The sequence below is a fragment of the Felis catus genome, chromosome X, assembly GCF_018350175.1.
Source record: "Felis catus isolate Fca126 chromosome X, F.catus_Fca126_mat1.0, whole genome shotgun sequence".
NCBI classification, from domain to species: Eukaryota; Metazoa; Chordata; class Mammalia; order Carnivora; family Felidae; genus Felis; species Felis catus.
In genome coordinates this window covers 34,032,418-34,049,233 of record NC_058386.1, presented here as the reverse complement: position 1 = coordinate 34,049,233, position 16,816 = coordinate 34,032,418, and the positions used below count along the sequence as shown (strand labels likewise).

Here is a 16,816-nt window from a genome sequence, read left to right as displayed (position 1 = left end):
CAGTGATGGTTTGGACCCTCCACCAGGTGTGCTTTGATTTGTTCATTGAAGTAACCCTATGGCCTGCCAGGTTGTCCCTGTGGGCCCCTGGAGACGTCTCTGTCGCTCTGCAGCCTGGTCTCTTGGAATTCCAAGTCCTCTGGCCTCAACACTCCTGTGTTTGAGGGACAAGGGAACTTTGGGTCCCCCTACTTCTCCGCCATGTTGGATTCCCATCCTCCTAATCTTCTCCATGCAAAGAGATGATTGGAAGATGCTTCTGTAGGAAATCTGATCGGGCCAAGGGAAAAGACCTAAAGATACTGACCTTGGTTCCAAACTCAATTGTCCAGCCAAATCACCCAACTTAAAAATCAACAAACTCCCACTTAATATAGTAGGGGCTTCCAATCAGCTTTTTAGTGTTCTACTCTTAAACACGCACAGAACAAAGAGCAAAAGGTTGCCAGAAATTTGAGGTAAGTCTGTAATATGCCAGAAAACAGAGAAGTTTGAAGGAAACCATGCAGAAGAAGCAAACTTAAAAAAAAAAATCATCAGTATTGCCAAAAGGATTTTAAAAAGATACTACATTTTCGAAATAAGAGTAAGATGATAGGAAAAGTAATAATCAGATATCAAAAAGGAGCTCCTAGAAATCAATATATAAATCAAATGAAAAATTCAATAGCAGGCAAGATCAAGTAGGTGACATGTCCCAGAAGGTAGAGCAAAAAGGTGAAGAGGTAGGGGTGCCTGGCTGGCTCAGTCAGTGGAGCATGTGACTCTTGATCTTGGGGTCATGACTTGGAACTCCATGTTGCATGTAGAGATAATTTAAAAATAAAATCTTAAAAAATGAAGAGGTAGAAAAGAGGAAAGAAATTAGAGAATCTGTCTAAAAGGTACATTCAAAGAGAGAGAGAGAATAGAGAAAATGAAAGTAACCAAAAAGATAATTCAAGAAAATTTCCCCAAACTGAAGGACCTTGGTTGCCAGATTGAAAGAATGCACAGGAGAGAAATGAAAATAAATATATAACAAGAAATATTCTGATGAAATTTCAGAGCACCAAAAATAAGAATTTACAAAAGCTTTCAGAGAAGAAAAAGCAGAATTTAAGAAGAATTTGACTAACATTTGATTTTTCAACAGTAAAAAGAGTAAGAAGACTGGGAGGAGGAGAGGAGACAGTAACATTCTGAGTGTAAATGATTTATAAGCTAGAATTCTATACTCAGCCAAACTATCAAATTAAATGCAAGAGAAAAATAAGATTTTCACACCTGCAAGACTTCAAATATTAACCGCCCATGCATCCTTCTCCAGAAAGTTACTAGATGATTTGCTCCAACAAAATGAAAGAACAAACCAAGAAACACAGGACATAAAGGAAACTGAGGATCCAACATAAAAGGAGACTGGATTTTCCAGGATGATGGTAAAGGGAGATTATAATGATGTTGGCTGTTTCAAAGGGCCAGAGAACACTAGTCCAGATTAAAGGTCAGAATGCTCTAGGAGAAAGGTCTCTGATAGGGGCTGATAGGATTCATGAAGTATTTGAACATACTGAGTGAAGATACACAGCTCTTGGGGGAGAGTCTGGGGCTAAATTAGGAGCAAACATGGAAGAGGGACAAGCAAAGGATATAAAACAAGGCAATTTTTAACAGAGGAAACAAAAAGCTGTGCACATAATCATAATATACACACTAAATGGCTCATCTATGAATAGGCTTACCTAGTCACATTAATGTAACTGGCTCCTGCTCTAACCAGAATGATATATGATAATGATAAATAATACACTGGGGTCTATCCCAACAGAGAAAGGATGTGAGTGTGGGAGAAAGGGGTAGGAGAGCTAATCTTCATCTTCCATAGTAGGAAGACAATATATAACACCTACTAGTTGAGAAGTAGTAAAATAAGTGCATTACCTAAAAATGAAGGTAAAACGCTAAAAGCAGCAGCTGGCAAAAGTTGGTAAACATTCTATTGAAATACCTGGCATATAAAAGCCCTTTAATGACTGTTTATTGAATTACACACACATGCAAAATAGTAAGTATGAACTTCAGTATGTGCCAAAACTCAAACACTTAGTAAAATGTTAGGGAATTCTCATTAAGATATTTTTATCCTCTATTTAACCCAAGGACCTAAACTTTCTAGATGATAAAAGAAAAAAGAAAAATATTTTGACCATTATTCTTTTAATTCCTCTCAAAAAAAGGGGGGCCACGTGGGTGGCTCAGTCCGTTGAGCATCCAACTCTTAATTTTGGCTCAGGTCATGATCCCAGGGTCGTGGGATCAAGCCTCATGTCTGGCTCTGCACTGGTCATGGAGCCTGCTTGAGATTCATTCATTCTCTCTCTCTCTCCACCCCCCCCCCCGCCCCCTCCCTGGCTTGTACACTCTCTCTCTTGAAAATAAAATAAAAAAAGTTTAAATCCTCCCCCCCAAAAAGATTGGTGATGCTTATCAAGTGAAAAAAAAAAGAAGCACTCATATTTTTCCATAAGACAGTTTGATAGCATTACTGATAAGCTAATTAGGTCCTTGGATATTTAACGAAGAAATCTAATATACACTGGAATGAAGTGAAGGATATTTTTCTTCACACATTATTTAGTGGATTTAGATGCCGTGGATTTAGAACTCACATGAGTGTCTAAAATACATTAAAAATTATAAGTCAAAACAGAATTTACCTAATAAGTGGCATGTTTAAAAAACTGCCCCACTTGTTGAAAATAATTATATTTGTCATGAAGAAGAGACATTTTGCTTTGTATTAGGACAAAATAGATACCTTTTTTATTCAAGCTTAAGACATTAAATTCCAATGAAAATTTTAGATAACTAAAATGTCTGGGAAACTAGCTGACCATAAAAATATAAAAACTGAACTATCATTAGGATAAGCTATTCTTTAGAAAGTCCTCTGTGCCATGTTTGTATGTATTAATGTCAGGAACACATTTAAATCACCACAGGTAGACTGGAAAGGAGACTGTTTTTTTTTTTTTTAATTTTTTTTTTCAACGTTTATTTATTTTTGGGACAGAGAGAGACAGAGCATGAACGGGGGCGGGGCAGACAGAGAGGGAGACACAGAATCGGAAACAGGCTCCAGGCTCTGAGCCATCAGCCCAGAGCCCGACGCGGGGCTCGAACTCACGGACCGCGAGATCGTGACCTGGCTGAAGTCGGACGCTTAACCGACTGCGCCACCCAGGCGCCCCAAGGAGACTGTTTTGAAAAGTCTCCCAATTACTTTAATATACAAATTAAGGTAAAGTGAAATAAATAAATGAGCCTAAGAGTAGTCAATAAAATTTCATTCATTCATTCATTCATTCATTCAGTACTTCCTGAGTAAACCTATTATGTGCCAGGCACTATTTACTAGTCTTTGAAGCACAGGATAACTTACTCCTAGGTGTGTTTTTTCCTCCTCTTCTATAAATCTGAAAATGAGACATATAAACCAGGAAAAATAAATGATCCATTTACCTAGCATTCAAGTGATGTCATTTACTGGAAGACAAATCATCTTATCCTTTTAGACACTATTATATAAAGAACTACCTACCTTTTATCTCCAAACAAGAATTACAGTGCACTATAGAGACTGTTTTTCCTCTAACCTGGGGTTGTGTTGAGCATGCTCTGGTTTGGCGGTTCCAAACACTACTAAATATAATTTTGCATAAGACTCTATTTTTTCTTCGTAGGACTTACTACTGTATAAAGTCCAATAGTATAGAGGTTGCAGGCACTGTTAACGTTGAACCAGGTAATTCTTTGTTGTGAGGTCTGTCTTGTGTTTTATAGGATGTTCGGCAGCCCTTGTGGCCTCTATCCACTAGATGCCAATAGCACTCCAACCCCAGCTGCAACCCAAAAGGTCTCCAGACACTGCCAAATGTCAGGAGATGAGTGGACAAAAATGTCACCTGTTGAGAACCATTGCTCTAGAGGAATATCTCAGAAAGGGAGAATGATTGTAGACAGAAGAGGAGACAAGATAAAACAAAGATCTCTCTTCCATAACATTAGATTTCTGCTTTAGTATACACTCAGGTGCATCCACCTCTTGATGTTACTGGTCTACCATCATTTTAAGTTCGAACGTCTTCCGGTCCTAAATCTAAACAGAAGAGAAGAGAGGTTGTCCCATGAAAGCAATTCACAAAGAACACAAAGGAAACAATTCTGACTAATCTTCCCTCCATCTTCCACTTAAAAGAACTAAGGTCATCTTTTTAGTTAATTACCTAACCTAATCCCAGAAGTTTTGACAGATATTTGAGTACCTACAATGTGCCACACATAGTTCTAGATATAAATCTGTCAACTGTATTTACTGAATTGATAAATCACTCTAATCAACAGCATTTTCTTCATGATCTTGAATTTGGCAAAGTATTCCTAGATAGCACACCCAAAACACAAGCAACAAAAGAAAAATAGGTAAGCTAGACTTTGTCAAAATAAAAACTTTTGTACTTCAAAGGACACCATCAAGGAAGTGAAAAGGAAGTCCGCAGAATAGGAGAAAATATGTGCATATGGTATATCTGATAAGAGACTTGAATCAAAAAGTAAAGGACACTTGCAACTCAATAATAAATGAATAACCCAAATAAAAAATGGGCAAAGGATATGAATAGACATTTCAAGGAAGATATACAAATGACCAAGAAGCACATAAAAAGATGCTCAACATCATTACTCATCAGTGAAATTCAACTCAAAACCACAATGAGATACTTACTAAAATGGCTAGAATCACAAAGTCAGATAATAACAAATGTTGGCAAGGGCGTGGAGAAACCAGAACCCCCCAACACTGCTGGGGGTGGGGGGTGGGATATGAAATGGTGCAGTCACTTTGGAAAACAGTCTGGCAGTTCTTCAAACAATTAAACATAGAGTTACTACATGACCCAGCAATTCCCAGGAAACAGAATTGAAAATATATGTTCACACAAACATTTGTATGTGAACATTTATAGCATCATTATTCACAATATCCAAAAGGTAGAAACAACCCCAATGCCCATTAATGGACAAACAGATGAACAAAATGTGATATAGTCATACAATGCAGTATTATTTGGCAATAAAAAGAAGGAACATGGATGAATCTTGAAAACGTTACGTTAAATGAAAGAAACCAATCACCAAAGACCACATACTATATGATTTCATTTATATAAAATGTCCAGAATAGGGAAATCTAGAGACAGAAATTAGATTAGTGATTACTTGGGGAGGGGAGGGGGAGGAGGAGAATAGCTAAACGTATGGAGTTTCTTTAAAAATGATGAAAATGTTCTAAAACTGACCGGGCTGATGGTTGCACTTATCTGTGAATATACTAAAAACCACTGGATTGTACATTCTTAAAAAAGTAAATTATATAGTATCTGAATTACATTTCAATAAGGTGTTTTATAAAAAAACAACAACCAGCATTTAAAGTACAATGGAAACATGACATTTGAACAACACTTTATTAACGACAATGTCTTATTTAAAATACTCTTGAATCTGGAGAGATCTCATTCTTTTGGTTGTGAAATGATTACTGAATGCTATTTAAACTACTGAAAATGCTCCAGGTAAACATTTTATTTGAGATTATAAAAAACTTAAAACGCAGGTATCACGAACGTCAGGGGACATAAAATACAGTGCTTGTTTACGATTTATTAGGGAGCATTAAGTAATTATATGCATGGGGTGGGAGCGGGAGGTAAGCAAGAAGAGTTAAAGAGATCATATGAAAAGCCTCAATCTAGAAGACTCCCTTCTGTACCAGCCTGCAGTGATGCCGAAGAACACTCCCTATATACTGTAAATCTTATTTTTCAGGGAGCTCAAAATAATCACCCATATGATTTACTCCAGTAACAAATAGGAAGTCAAGTAAATACTAAAGTGCCAAACACAGAGATTTAAGGAAATAAATAAAAGGCTAAACCAGTTCCCAGGAATGGCTACTGGAAAGTTTCGGCTAAATTTTCAACCTGTGTCGTTTTCAGTCCAAATAAAGTCCGTTTCTGTGTCTGCCTTGTGTGATATACCAGTTAATCTATCCTATCTTACTGCAGATCTCTTGGAATGTCCGGTCCCTAAAGTCCACAGTTTCTTGGATCTGAAGCATCACCAATGCCAGTGACAAGGAAATGCCAGCGGGGGGGGGGGGGGGGGGGGCACAGTAGAGATTTTTTTTTCATCCTTAATAAATCTCAGCTCCTGCCTTGGTCATTACAAACAGCTTGCCTCACCGTCAACCCGAGTCTCATACGGTACTGTGCCCAGTTTCAAACCAGAATGAGGGCTAATTGGGGTGGGGGGTGACACGGAGAAAAACGACCAAAGGCGGGATTAGCTTTTTCTACAGAGCCTCAGGTTTCAAAATGACTGCCTGGGAAGGTGAAATGACCCAAATTATTATTGGGGTGGGAGGAAGGAGGTAACAGACATTCATTCTCCTGCAGAGTGGCTGTGGCTTGGTGTGGAAATGCAGAACTTGGGGAGGGAGGGGGTTTCTACATGGAAAGAGAAACAACAGGGAACGGTCTTTAGGTACCACCCACCCCTCCAAGTGAATCACTGCAGTGTCAGCCCTGCACTGATCCCACGAATTGCCAAACAGGATGAGGTAAGGCACAAGCCTTGAGCCCCCCCTCCTCCTCCACCTACCCCCGCGCGCAGAAGGGCGCATCCCTCCGCGAGGTGCACCACGCAGCCCCCCGAGGCCTCAGCTGAGGGGCTGACGTCATCCTTCTGCATTGAGCTTCAAGGACTGGGAGCAGCACCGGTTAGGTGGGGAGTAGAGTTGGGGCGCTACTGCTGTCACCAAGTGGCAGGGGTCCTCCCCCAGGACTCTGCGGCTTGGGTACACGCAATGACCGAAAGACCAGATGAAGAGTGGAGGGGTGGAGGGGAGTGGGAAAAGGGTCATAAGACCCACCTCCTGGGTCTCTGAGAAAGCTTAAAGATGCCCCTAGTTTATGTAAGACCCTCTCAGGTCAGTGCGTCTCCGTGCGACTGCAGCGCCCTCTCCCCATCAGTGCGTTTGGGGGGCCCTGGTCGCCCTTGCCCAGCTAGGCAGGCACAGGACTCCTGGCGCCTCCCTCCCGCAGCCCCGCGGGGCTGGGAATAACCGGGAATCTGGGATCAAACCCAGTACTCCCGCGCCCTCTCCCAGCCAGGTTAGCTCCCAGAGACACCGCGAACAGGATCGTAAGGGAGGCCGGGGAGGGGTGTCCAGAGAGGAAAATAGAGGAATAAAGCCGCAACTTTCCCTAGAGGCTGACTCTATCCCGCGAGCTTAAAAAATAAATCAGCGCATTAAAACAAATTTGGAAAGATCGACAACCTGCAGTCACCGCCACCACGCAGCCCCTTGCAGCCCGCGCCGGGCGGGGTCCAGGGTCCCAGCAGCCCCAAGCTTGCTCCCCGACATCCTGCAACCCCAACCCAGCCCCCTGAACCTATTTCCTTAAGCAGGGGACCGAGATTAGATTTTTGGTTTGGGTTTTTTCACCCCTCTTCCTTTCTCCGAGCATCACTATAAGGATGGACGGCCGGAGGCCCGGCCACCCGCCTGGCGTGGCCACTCACCCAGAAGACGAAGGAGTAGATGATGAGGAGGGTTTTGAGACAGGTTATCACAGGTTTGGTCTCCATTCTCCTCGATGCCATACTACAGAGCTCCGGCGGCGGCGGCGGCGGCGGGCGGCGGGCGGGCGCGCGGGAGGGGGGAGGAGGCGGGGCGGGGCGGGGCGGGGGCGCGTGCCGCGAGAGGCTCCGTGCACGCGCAGATGAGGCCGTGCGCGTGCGTGAGCGCGCATTCCGCGGGGCGCCCGTTTAAGGAGTTGGGCTGGCAGTGACTGCGCATGCTGAGAAGGCCGCCCGCGCGGGCAAGCCCGCGCAGGCTCAGACCCCCCCCCCCCGCCCCCCGAGGCGAAGAGCCGGGCAGGGCCGCGGGGAGGGAATGGAAGAGCCTGGGGGCGGGGTCGGAGGTCAACACAATCTCTTCCAGGCCACCGAGGCACGTAAGTTTCTGCTTTATGCACCGTAAGGCTTTTACATTTGCAGGGCTGTGTGCACCTGGCGACGCGAGCTTTATGGGTATCCCCGAAAAGCGGGCACGTTTCTGCATTTAGACACCCCACCAGGCCTTCTCGGATGGAAGTGGCCCAGTAGTCGTGTCCTTGGAACAAGCAAGCCTTGTCTGTGCCAGGAACAGACTGTGACAGGTGGCCGGAGTTACAGCTGGAGGGATGGTCAGGAACCTGGGAGCTCAGACACCCCAAAGACTGGCCACCGCAGGAGCGCCATTTTTTAGAGGTCACATTTTGAAATGATGCTGAATGGCATGTTTCTGTACGAAGGTACCATTCTTCCTGCACATAAAATGTTTAGCAGATAACAGAAAAAAATGTTTAAAATGCCTGAGAACGATTTTTCCCACCCTAACAATTCCAACAAACCACCTCACACCCAGGAAAGAGAGCTGTATCAAGGTCAAAAAAATAATGTTCAAAAACAATTTGGAACTTCCTCAAAAAGCTAAGCATAAGAGATACTGTGTGACCAAGCAATTCTACCCCTAGATATGTACCCAAAAGGTATGAAAACATATGATCATAGCACTGTTTATTGTAACCCCAAAGCAGAAACAACTTGAATGTTCATCAGTTATGCATGGATAAGCATACTGTAGTAAATCCATACAATGGAAAATTATTTGGCCACAAAAAGGAATGAAGTACTGCTTATCTATGCTGCATGTATGAACCTTGAAAATCTGCTAAGTGAAATAAGCTAGACACAAAAGACCAGTGTTGAATAATCCATTTAGAGACAAGGTCCACAATAGATCCAGAGAGACAGAAACAGAGGTTGCAGGGGGAGGGGCTGCAGGAATAAAGAGTGACTGTTAACGAGTAGGGGGTTTCTTTTTGGAGGGACGGAAATATTATGGAATTAGTGGTGATGGTTGCACAATTTTGTGAACATACTAAAACCCACTGAATTGTACCCTCAGAAGGGTGGCTTTTATGACATGTGAATTATACCCCAATAAAAAAATAATGTACACTCCACCCTGATTTCCTGTGGCTGGTTTGTAGAGGAACACACAGTACAGATTCTGTGGGAGATTTAGCCTGATTCCTGAGAGATTCTGCGGTCAAAATAGCAACAACTAGCTCAGGCTAACTCTACCGTGGATAATGTTAAGGACACCTTTTGTGAAAGAGTAAAACAGTCAGTAGGCTTGAGGAAAGCCGGCCAAGGTCAGTTGTTGCAGGAATAATTATTACCTCCAGTAAGTTGAACATGGTCTGAGGTCAGTGAGGTCATTGTATAAACAGGACTGAAACAGGAGGAAGAGGAGAACCTGCTTAAGGAAATGATCAACCATAACAAAAGGATATGTTGGCATAGAGGGGAGTGGAGAGGGATATGGGTTCAGGTGAAAAAAAAGATTAGGAGCAGATTGGCAAGGTTTGTGTTATAAAGGCAGTTCCCGCACAATTATTCTCAACGCTGGTTACTCATTTGCATCACCTGGAGAGCTTATTTTTAAAAAAGCAAAGCAAAACACTGACTGCCTGTGCCCAATCCCAGGTGGCCTGAATCATTTGCTGTGGGGTGAGGTCTCAGGTGGTCCTGATAGGAATCAAGAGTTGAGGGATACTGTCCTTATTGCAATGGCCTTTAGCCAACTTCAGAAAGCTTTCTCCTACATATTTACAGTCCCCAGGCAGCAGCAGGAAAAGGATAGTGAACACTTCAAGCCCCGTGGCCACCCTTAGCCTCAAAAGGTCTTGCCCATGCCTAATTACTCTGTAACGGAGTCAGAAATCTCAGTTTTCAACCTAACAGGGACACTGCTGAGCATCATAGATAATTTCATGAGTTAACGCGTGATATTCCCAGACGGCGTCCATCAGGTCAACGATTTCCGTTTTGAGCGTTCTAGGAATACCTTTTAGGTCCAGATTCTTGAAAATGTGGACTGTTCCAGCAAAAACAAATTAAAAGTAAATATTCAATAATACATTGAATTAAAAGTAAATATTCAATAATGATATTCAATAATGTAATTCTTGGGTAAATTAACATAGCTGATAGCTAAATCCTTGCTACTCAAATTATGGTCTGGGTGATACAATAGAGGGACAAACTATCCCAGTTTTCCCAGGACTGAGGGGTTTCCTTGCACTCGGGGTTTTCATTGTTAAATCCAGGAAAGTCTTTGTCAAACCAGAAAAAGTTGGTCACCCTGCTCTTGAACTACTGGCACTGGCATCTGCTGGGAGAGCTTGTTGAAAATGCCGAACCTTAGGCCCCACACGAAGCCCATGTTAACAAGATCCCTAGGAGATTCAGATGCACAGTAATTTCTGTCAGTTTGTCATGGATTGAACTGTGTCCCCCAAAAGGTATGTTGAAGTTCTACCTTAACTACCTCAGAATGGGACCCTACTTGGAACTAGGGTTGTTGCAGGTGCAATTATTTAAGCTAAGATGAGGTCATACTGGAGGAGGGTCAGCCTTTATTCCAGTATGACTGGTGTCCTTAAAAGAAGAAGAGACACGAGGAGGGGTCTGTGTGAAGACACAGAGACACACGTGGGAAGGGCATACGACCAGTTGGCATGATACAGCTGCAAGCCAGGGAACGCCAAGGAGTAGAAGAGGCAAGAAACAGTTTTACCCAGCCTCAGAGGGACCATGGCCCTGCTGACACTCTGATTTGAGACTTCTGGCCCCCAAAACTGTGAGACAATAAATTTGTGTCGTGTAAGCTGCCCATTTTGTGGTACTTTGTTAGCGCAATCACAGGAAACTAGTAACATCTTAAGACTCACTGATCTCCAGTTGCTCAAAACAACCACGACCACCCTATCACCCAGCAATTTCACTGCCAGGTATGGACCCAAAAGAAATGAAAACAGGTGTTCAAACAGAAGCTTATACATGACTGTTCACGGCAGCACTAGTCACAACAGCTGAAAGGTGGAAACAGCCGAAACGTCTACCAGCTGACGAACAGATCAACAAAATGTGGTCGATCCATACCAGGGAATATTATTCAGCCATTAAAGAGAATGAGAACGACACACACTATAATGTAGATAAACCTTGAAAAGCTACTGAGTGAAAGAAGCGGCACACACAGCCCGCTTGCTGTGTTACTACATTTGTATGCACGATCCAGAACACACCAGTGCATAGAGATAGAAAGCAGATTAGTGGTTGCCTGGGCTGGGGGCAGGGGCCATGGGAAATGACTGCTTAGCAGTTCCAGGGTTTCCTCTTGAGGTGATGAAAAAGTTCTGGAGCTAGACACCCCATCGTGAATGTACTCAATGCCACTGAATTGTACACTTTGAAATGGTTAAAATAGAGAACTTTATGTTATGTATATTTTATCACACAAATAACCACAGCAAGCCTGAAGGCTCTGAGGCCTGAAGGAATGCTGCATTTGGAGAGCTGACAGAGTCAGCAAGGCTCAATAGCAGGGGCAAAGACGGCATACGGGAGGCTGGAGAGAGGTCAGCCCATCCAGGCCCCAGTAGATAATAATAAGAATTTTAATATTTTGCCTGAAGTAAGGGGAGCTTTTGAGTTTCATTTGCCTTAACTTCAGCAGTACTTCAAGGAGAACCGGACTGCCCACCAAGGCTCCTCCCTGGTCCCTGCTACCTTCACCCCCTTATTCTTTTGTTCACACAGCAACCAGAGTGAGCTTATTCAAACACAAGCCATATCATGTCACTCTCTTGCTTAAAACCCTCCAGTGGCTTCCCATCATTGTACAAGGAATCAAATTTCAGCCCTTTGCCCTGACTTAGTAAGCACACATGAGCTGGCCGCGACGTTCTCTCCTATTAATTTCTCCCTCTACCCCTGTGCTTCAGCCTCTCTGGCCTTCTCTGTGTTCTTCAATCACACTTGGTTCCACCTGAAAGCCTTCATGCTGGTTGGTCCCATCATTAGAACGCTTTGCCCCCGGACTCTGAATGCTTGCTCCCTTCCTTCCTGCCATTCAGACCTAAGCATAGTCGTCACCTCGTCAGAAAGGCCATTTCAGATGAAAATAGCCACCCAGTCCTATATGTTCTAATCCCCTATGTGGCACTTACCTACCACGTTCTTAATTCGCATTTTTGTTCTGTTGTCTGCCTCCCCCACTAAGCTCCACATGGCAGGTATTTTTTGTCTGTTGTATTCGCTGTTGCATCCCCACCACCTAGATGAAGTAGCAACCCAGAACGTGCTGACCAAATAGATGGCACACAGTAGTCACTCAGTAGATGATTGTTGACTGATCGAAGAAGGGTGGGATGTTTGAGGTGGACCTTGAAGTGTGACTAAAATAATGGCAGTAATTGAGGAAAGGAGAAGGAGATCCTTACAGGCTATGGCACAGCAGGAATAAAACAAAGCAGAACACGTAGAAGAGTGGTGAGGTGCGCCAGAGGACATAGAGTGGGAAAGGATGCAGAAATGTAGGGCTGCAGGGGAGGAGAGCCTTGCCCAGGCAAGTTACACTCTTGTGTAGGCAGTAGAGAGCATCGGAGGGGCTCTCAGTAGGAGTGACGTGACCTGACCAGCATTCAGGAAAGGAACTGGAGTTAGGAAGCGACTGCAGTCACCTGCCTGGGACTTGATGTGGGCTAGACCTCGGCAAATGGCAGTGAGGCTGGAGGAGGTGCCAGAGCAGTGTGTCTCCACTCCGGCAGCAGGAAAATCTGCCGGAGAGCTCACACTCACAGATGCCTGGGCGCCGGCCCCCAGACATTCTGATTGACCTGGTCTGTGGTGGGGCCACGGCGATCAGTATTTTTTAAAAGCTCCATAGATGCTCTAGTTGGGATGGAAACCCCTGGCATGGATAAAAGAACCTGCTTAAGAATACACAGCCTCGGGGTGCCTGGGTGGCTCAGTCGGTGAAGCGTCCGACTTTGGCTCAGGTCATGATCTCGCGGTCAGTGAGTTCAAGCCCTGCGTCGGGCTCTGTGCTGACAGCTCAGAGCCTGGAGCCTGTTTCAGATTCTGTGTCTGCCTCTCTCTGACCCTCCCCTGTTCATGCTCTGTCTCTCCCTGTCTCAAAAATAAATAAAAACGTTAAAAAAAATTTTAAAAAAAGAATACACAGCCTCTAGGACCCAGTGGATTGGGGTAATGAAGGAAAAGGAGGAACAGAATATGACTTTTAGTTTCAGTAACCTTGGAGGGCAGCTTTTAAAATGTGTAATCCCCAAATATGGTACATCCAGGCAAGGGACTGGCTTACAGTTATTACAAAGTATGTGTATGAAGAACTCATATAGTCACAAAGGGAAATTTTTTGTTCTAATAAGAAAAAGTCATCAAAAAATATATATGCAATATGACCTCAACTATGTAAGAACATATAGAAAAGAAATTAGAAGAAAATGTGTACAAATTGGTGTACCTGGCTGGCTCAGTTGGTAGAACGTGTAACTCTTAACCTTGGGGTTGTGAGTTCACCCCACCTTGGGCATAGAGATAACATTTAAAAACGTGTATAAAATTTTCACACCGGTAGATCTGGCCGGTGAGGTTATAAAGGATTTTATTTCCTCTTTTTTGTATTTATTCTCTTTCTCAGAATTTTGAAATAATCATATATAATAGGCCCTCCCAAAAGTTTAAAACAGTAAGGTTGTAGGACTTAATAGGCAGAAAACCTTGAACTGTTTGAAAACTTGCTTAGATGAAATTTGAGTGTATGTGCATTCATCTGAATTTCTTTTTTAAGATGTTTATTTTGAGAGAGAGAGAGAGCGAGAGAGCGAGCAAGCATGCATGGTGTGTGCACAAACAGGGGAGAGGCAGAGTGAAAGAGAGAGAGAATCCTAACCCGGTCCACAGTCAGCGTGGACCCTGACATGGGGCTTGATCTCTTGGTTGTGAAATTGGGACCTGAACTGAAATCAAGAGTCGGATGCTTACCTGACTGAGCCGCCCAGGCACCCCCATTCATCTAAATTTCTATATTTATTAATATATCTCTGTGTTTCCAGGGTTCTTCCCTGAACACCAAGATGACTTTCTCCCTGGGTATCAGAAATTTCTGCATGACTGAGACGGCACCTGCGAAAGGTATGTTTGCAAAAGCCACTCAGGAAAGCATGCACCCAAAGAGAGGAGAGATATGAAGTATGCCAATTTGGTTTAAGAAACCTTCATAAGCATCAGGGGGTTAGGTTTGTTCTGAGGACAGCTCGATAGGACGTGGAGGAGGATGTAGAATAAATCATGCTTTTTCCTTGAATGGATTTACCCCCAAGCCTGGGGAAGAAGCACATGTTAAAAAAAAAAAAAAAAAAAGCTAAATGAGAAAAAAAAAGTTCATGAAGATACTGGGAGCATGAAGTTTTATAGCCGATGTAGCCTGCTGCATGAAAACTTAGCAGGGACAAAGGGTACTGTTCTCATTTTGACAGACTAGCAGTTGAATATCTCAGAACATGGGGTGGAAACATAAGACATTCAGACCACCTCCTCAAATAGCACAAGCCAAAATGAAGGAAAAGGCCAATGCCATTTAGTAACAGGACTACACTGGTGAGACTAGAGTGGCAGCACAAGGTGGTAGCTGGGAAGACCAGATTTATAAATTCAAGTGCCACTTCCCTTCACACTGGGGACTTCCTGAACGTGTTGGGAGGAAATTGAGAGAGGTTGAAGTTCTTCGGTTTTGTTTTGTTTTCTTTTATGATTTTACCCTACAAAAATAAATAGATGTATAAAATACCACTAGAAGATTAGGAATTGCAGAATGCATTACTGGAATAGTAAAAAAGAATACAACTCTTCATCAATAGTGTTTTGACATTCAGTCATTCATTCTACAAAATTTTTGAGCGCCTACCATTTGCCAGACACTTTTCTAAGCACTGGGGATATAGCTGTGACCAAGCCAAACCAGGTCCTTGTCCTCAGGGAGTATACTCTACTGGGGAAGGTGAACCATAAAATAAATTTTAGCATATCTATACTATAGAATTTTATGAGCTGGGTTTCTAATATTAAATATATTTAATCAAAATATAATACATAATATATACATATATATTGTATATACATGTATATATAATACATCAAAATATAATACATAATATATAATTTTTAGTTATAAAAACAACTTGTAGGAGAGAATTATAAACTCCTAAGTATAAAAATAAAATGTAGCAGAATGTTCACACAAAAAAATCACGATGAGAATACATGACAATCTTTGAGCAGTGAGTTGTATTACAATGGAATTTCACCACTGAAAATGCTCACTTGATTTTTTTACAAGCAGTATTACATTTATAGTAAAAAAATAAATTATTAAAACCAAACACTGTATAGCGGCTAAACCCTAGAAATGCTTTTTGAAAAATTGTTGTTGGGATCTCCTTTTTATCCTGTGGCTATGGGACATGGGGAAAGGCAGATAAAACTTTTGTGTACTTGGGGATACAATACAAAAATGTATAATTATGACTTAAGAATAATCCCTTCATATCTCAACCAAATGGGAATACATACTATTTCTTTCATTCATCTATAGATGGACATTTGTGTTGCTTCCATATTTGGGCTGTTGTAAATAATGCAATAAACATAGGGGTGCATATATCTTTTTGAATTACTGTTTTCTTTTTCTTCAGGTGAATATTCAGTAGTGGAACTACTGAATTATATGGTAATTCTATTTTTAATTTTGGGGGGGAAGTTCCATACCGTTTTCTACCATGGCTGCACCAACTTGCATTCCCACCAGCAGTGCTCAAGGGTTCCTTTTTCTCCACATCGTCACTCAAACCTGTTATATCTTGTCTTTTTGATACTAGCCATTTTGACTGGTATGAGGTGATAGTTCATTGTGGTTTTGATTTGCGTTTCCCTGGTGATTAGTGACGTTGAGTATTTTTTCATGTGTCTGTTGGCCATCTGGATGTCTTGGTAAAAATGTCTATTCAGGTACTCTGCCCATTTTGTAACTGCATTGTTTTTTTGGTGTCGAGTTGTAGAAGCTCTTTGTGTATTTTGGATATTAATTCCTTATCAGATATATCATTTGCAGATATCTTCTCCCATTCAGTAAGTTGCCTTTTCATTTTGTTGATGGCTTCCTTCACTGTGCGAAAGTTTTTTTTATTTTGGTGTAGTCCCAATAGACCTTTTTTGCTTTTATTTCCCTTGCCTGAGGAGACATATCTAGAAAAATGTTTCCAAGGGCAATGTTAAAGACATTACTGTCTATGTTTTCTTTTATGAGTTTTATTATTTCAGATCTCACATTTAAGTCTTTAATGTATTTTGAGTTTATTTTTGTGTATGGTGTAAGAAAGTGGTCCAGTTTCATTCTTTAGCATGTAGCTGTCCAGTCTTCCCAACACTATTGATTGAAGAGAATGTCTTTTTCCCATTGTATATTTTTGCCTCCTTTGTCATAGATTAGTTGAACATATAGATGTGGATTTACTTCTGGGTTTTGTATTCTGCTCTGTTGATCTGTGTCTATTTTTGGGCCAGTACCATATTGTTTTATTATAGCCTTATAGTATATCTTGAAATTTGGGATTGTGATACCTCTAGCTTTGTTTTCCTTCCTCAAGATTGTTTTGGCTATTTTTTTTTTGTGGTTCTGTACAAATTTTGAGGTTATTCTATTTCTGTGAAAAAATGCTATTAGTATTTTAATAGGGATTGCTTTGAATCTCTAGATTGCTTTGGATAGTACAGATATTTTAATACTATTTTTCCA

At 42.1% G+C, this 16,816-nt stretch overlaps 2 protein-coding genes across 6 annotated transcripts in view; one reads left to right on the top strand and one right to left on the bottom strand.

Annotated features, from left to right (window-relative positions):
* TSPAN7 (tetraspanin 7) overlaps window positions 1–7,774 on the bottom strand; it is a 125,777-nt gene extending 118,003 nt beyond the window's left edge. For all 4 annotated transcript variants that reach the window (XM_004000401.6, XM_045051321.1, XM_045051322.1 and 1 more), the window contains exon 1: window positions 7,630–7,774. In XM_004000401.6, the coding sequence (XP_004000450.1) occupies window positions 7,630–7,710 (81 nt within the window). In that variant the 5' untranslated portion in view covers window positions 7,711–7,774. The remainder of the gene's footprint in view (window positions 1–7,629) is intronic.
* Window positions 7,775–7,847: 73 nt separating this feature from the next.
* LOC101083747 (ferritin light chain-like) overlaps window positions 7,848–16,816 on the top strand; it is a 67,959-nt gene continuing 58,990 nt past the window's right edge. Inside the window, exons 1-2 of one of the 2 annotated variants that reach the window (XM_023249429.2) lie at window positions 7,848–8,063; window positions 14,079–14,157. In XM_023249429.2, the coding sequence (XP_023105197.2) occupies window positions 7,905–8,063; window positions 14,079–14,157 (238 nt within the window). In that variant the 5' untranslated portion in view covers window positions 7,848–7,904. The remainder of the gene's footprint in view (window positions 8,064–14,078; window positions 14,158–16,816) is intronic. The other variant, XM_023249428.2, reaches the window with a different exon arrangement.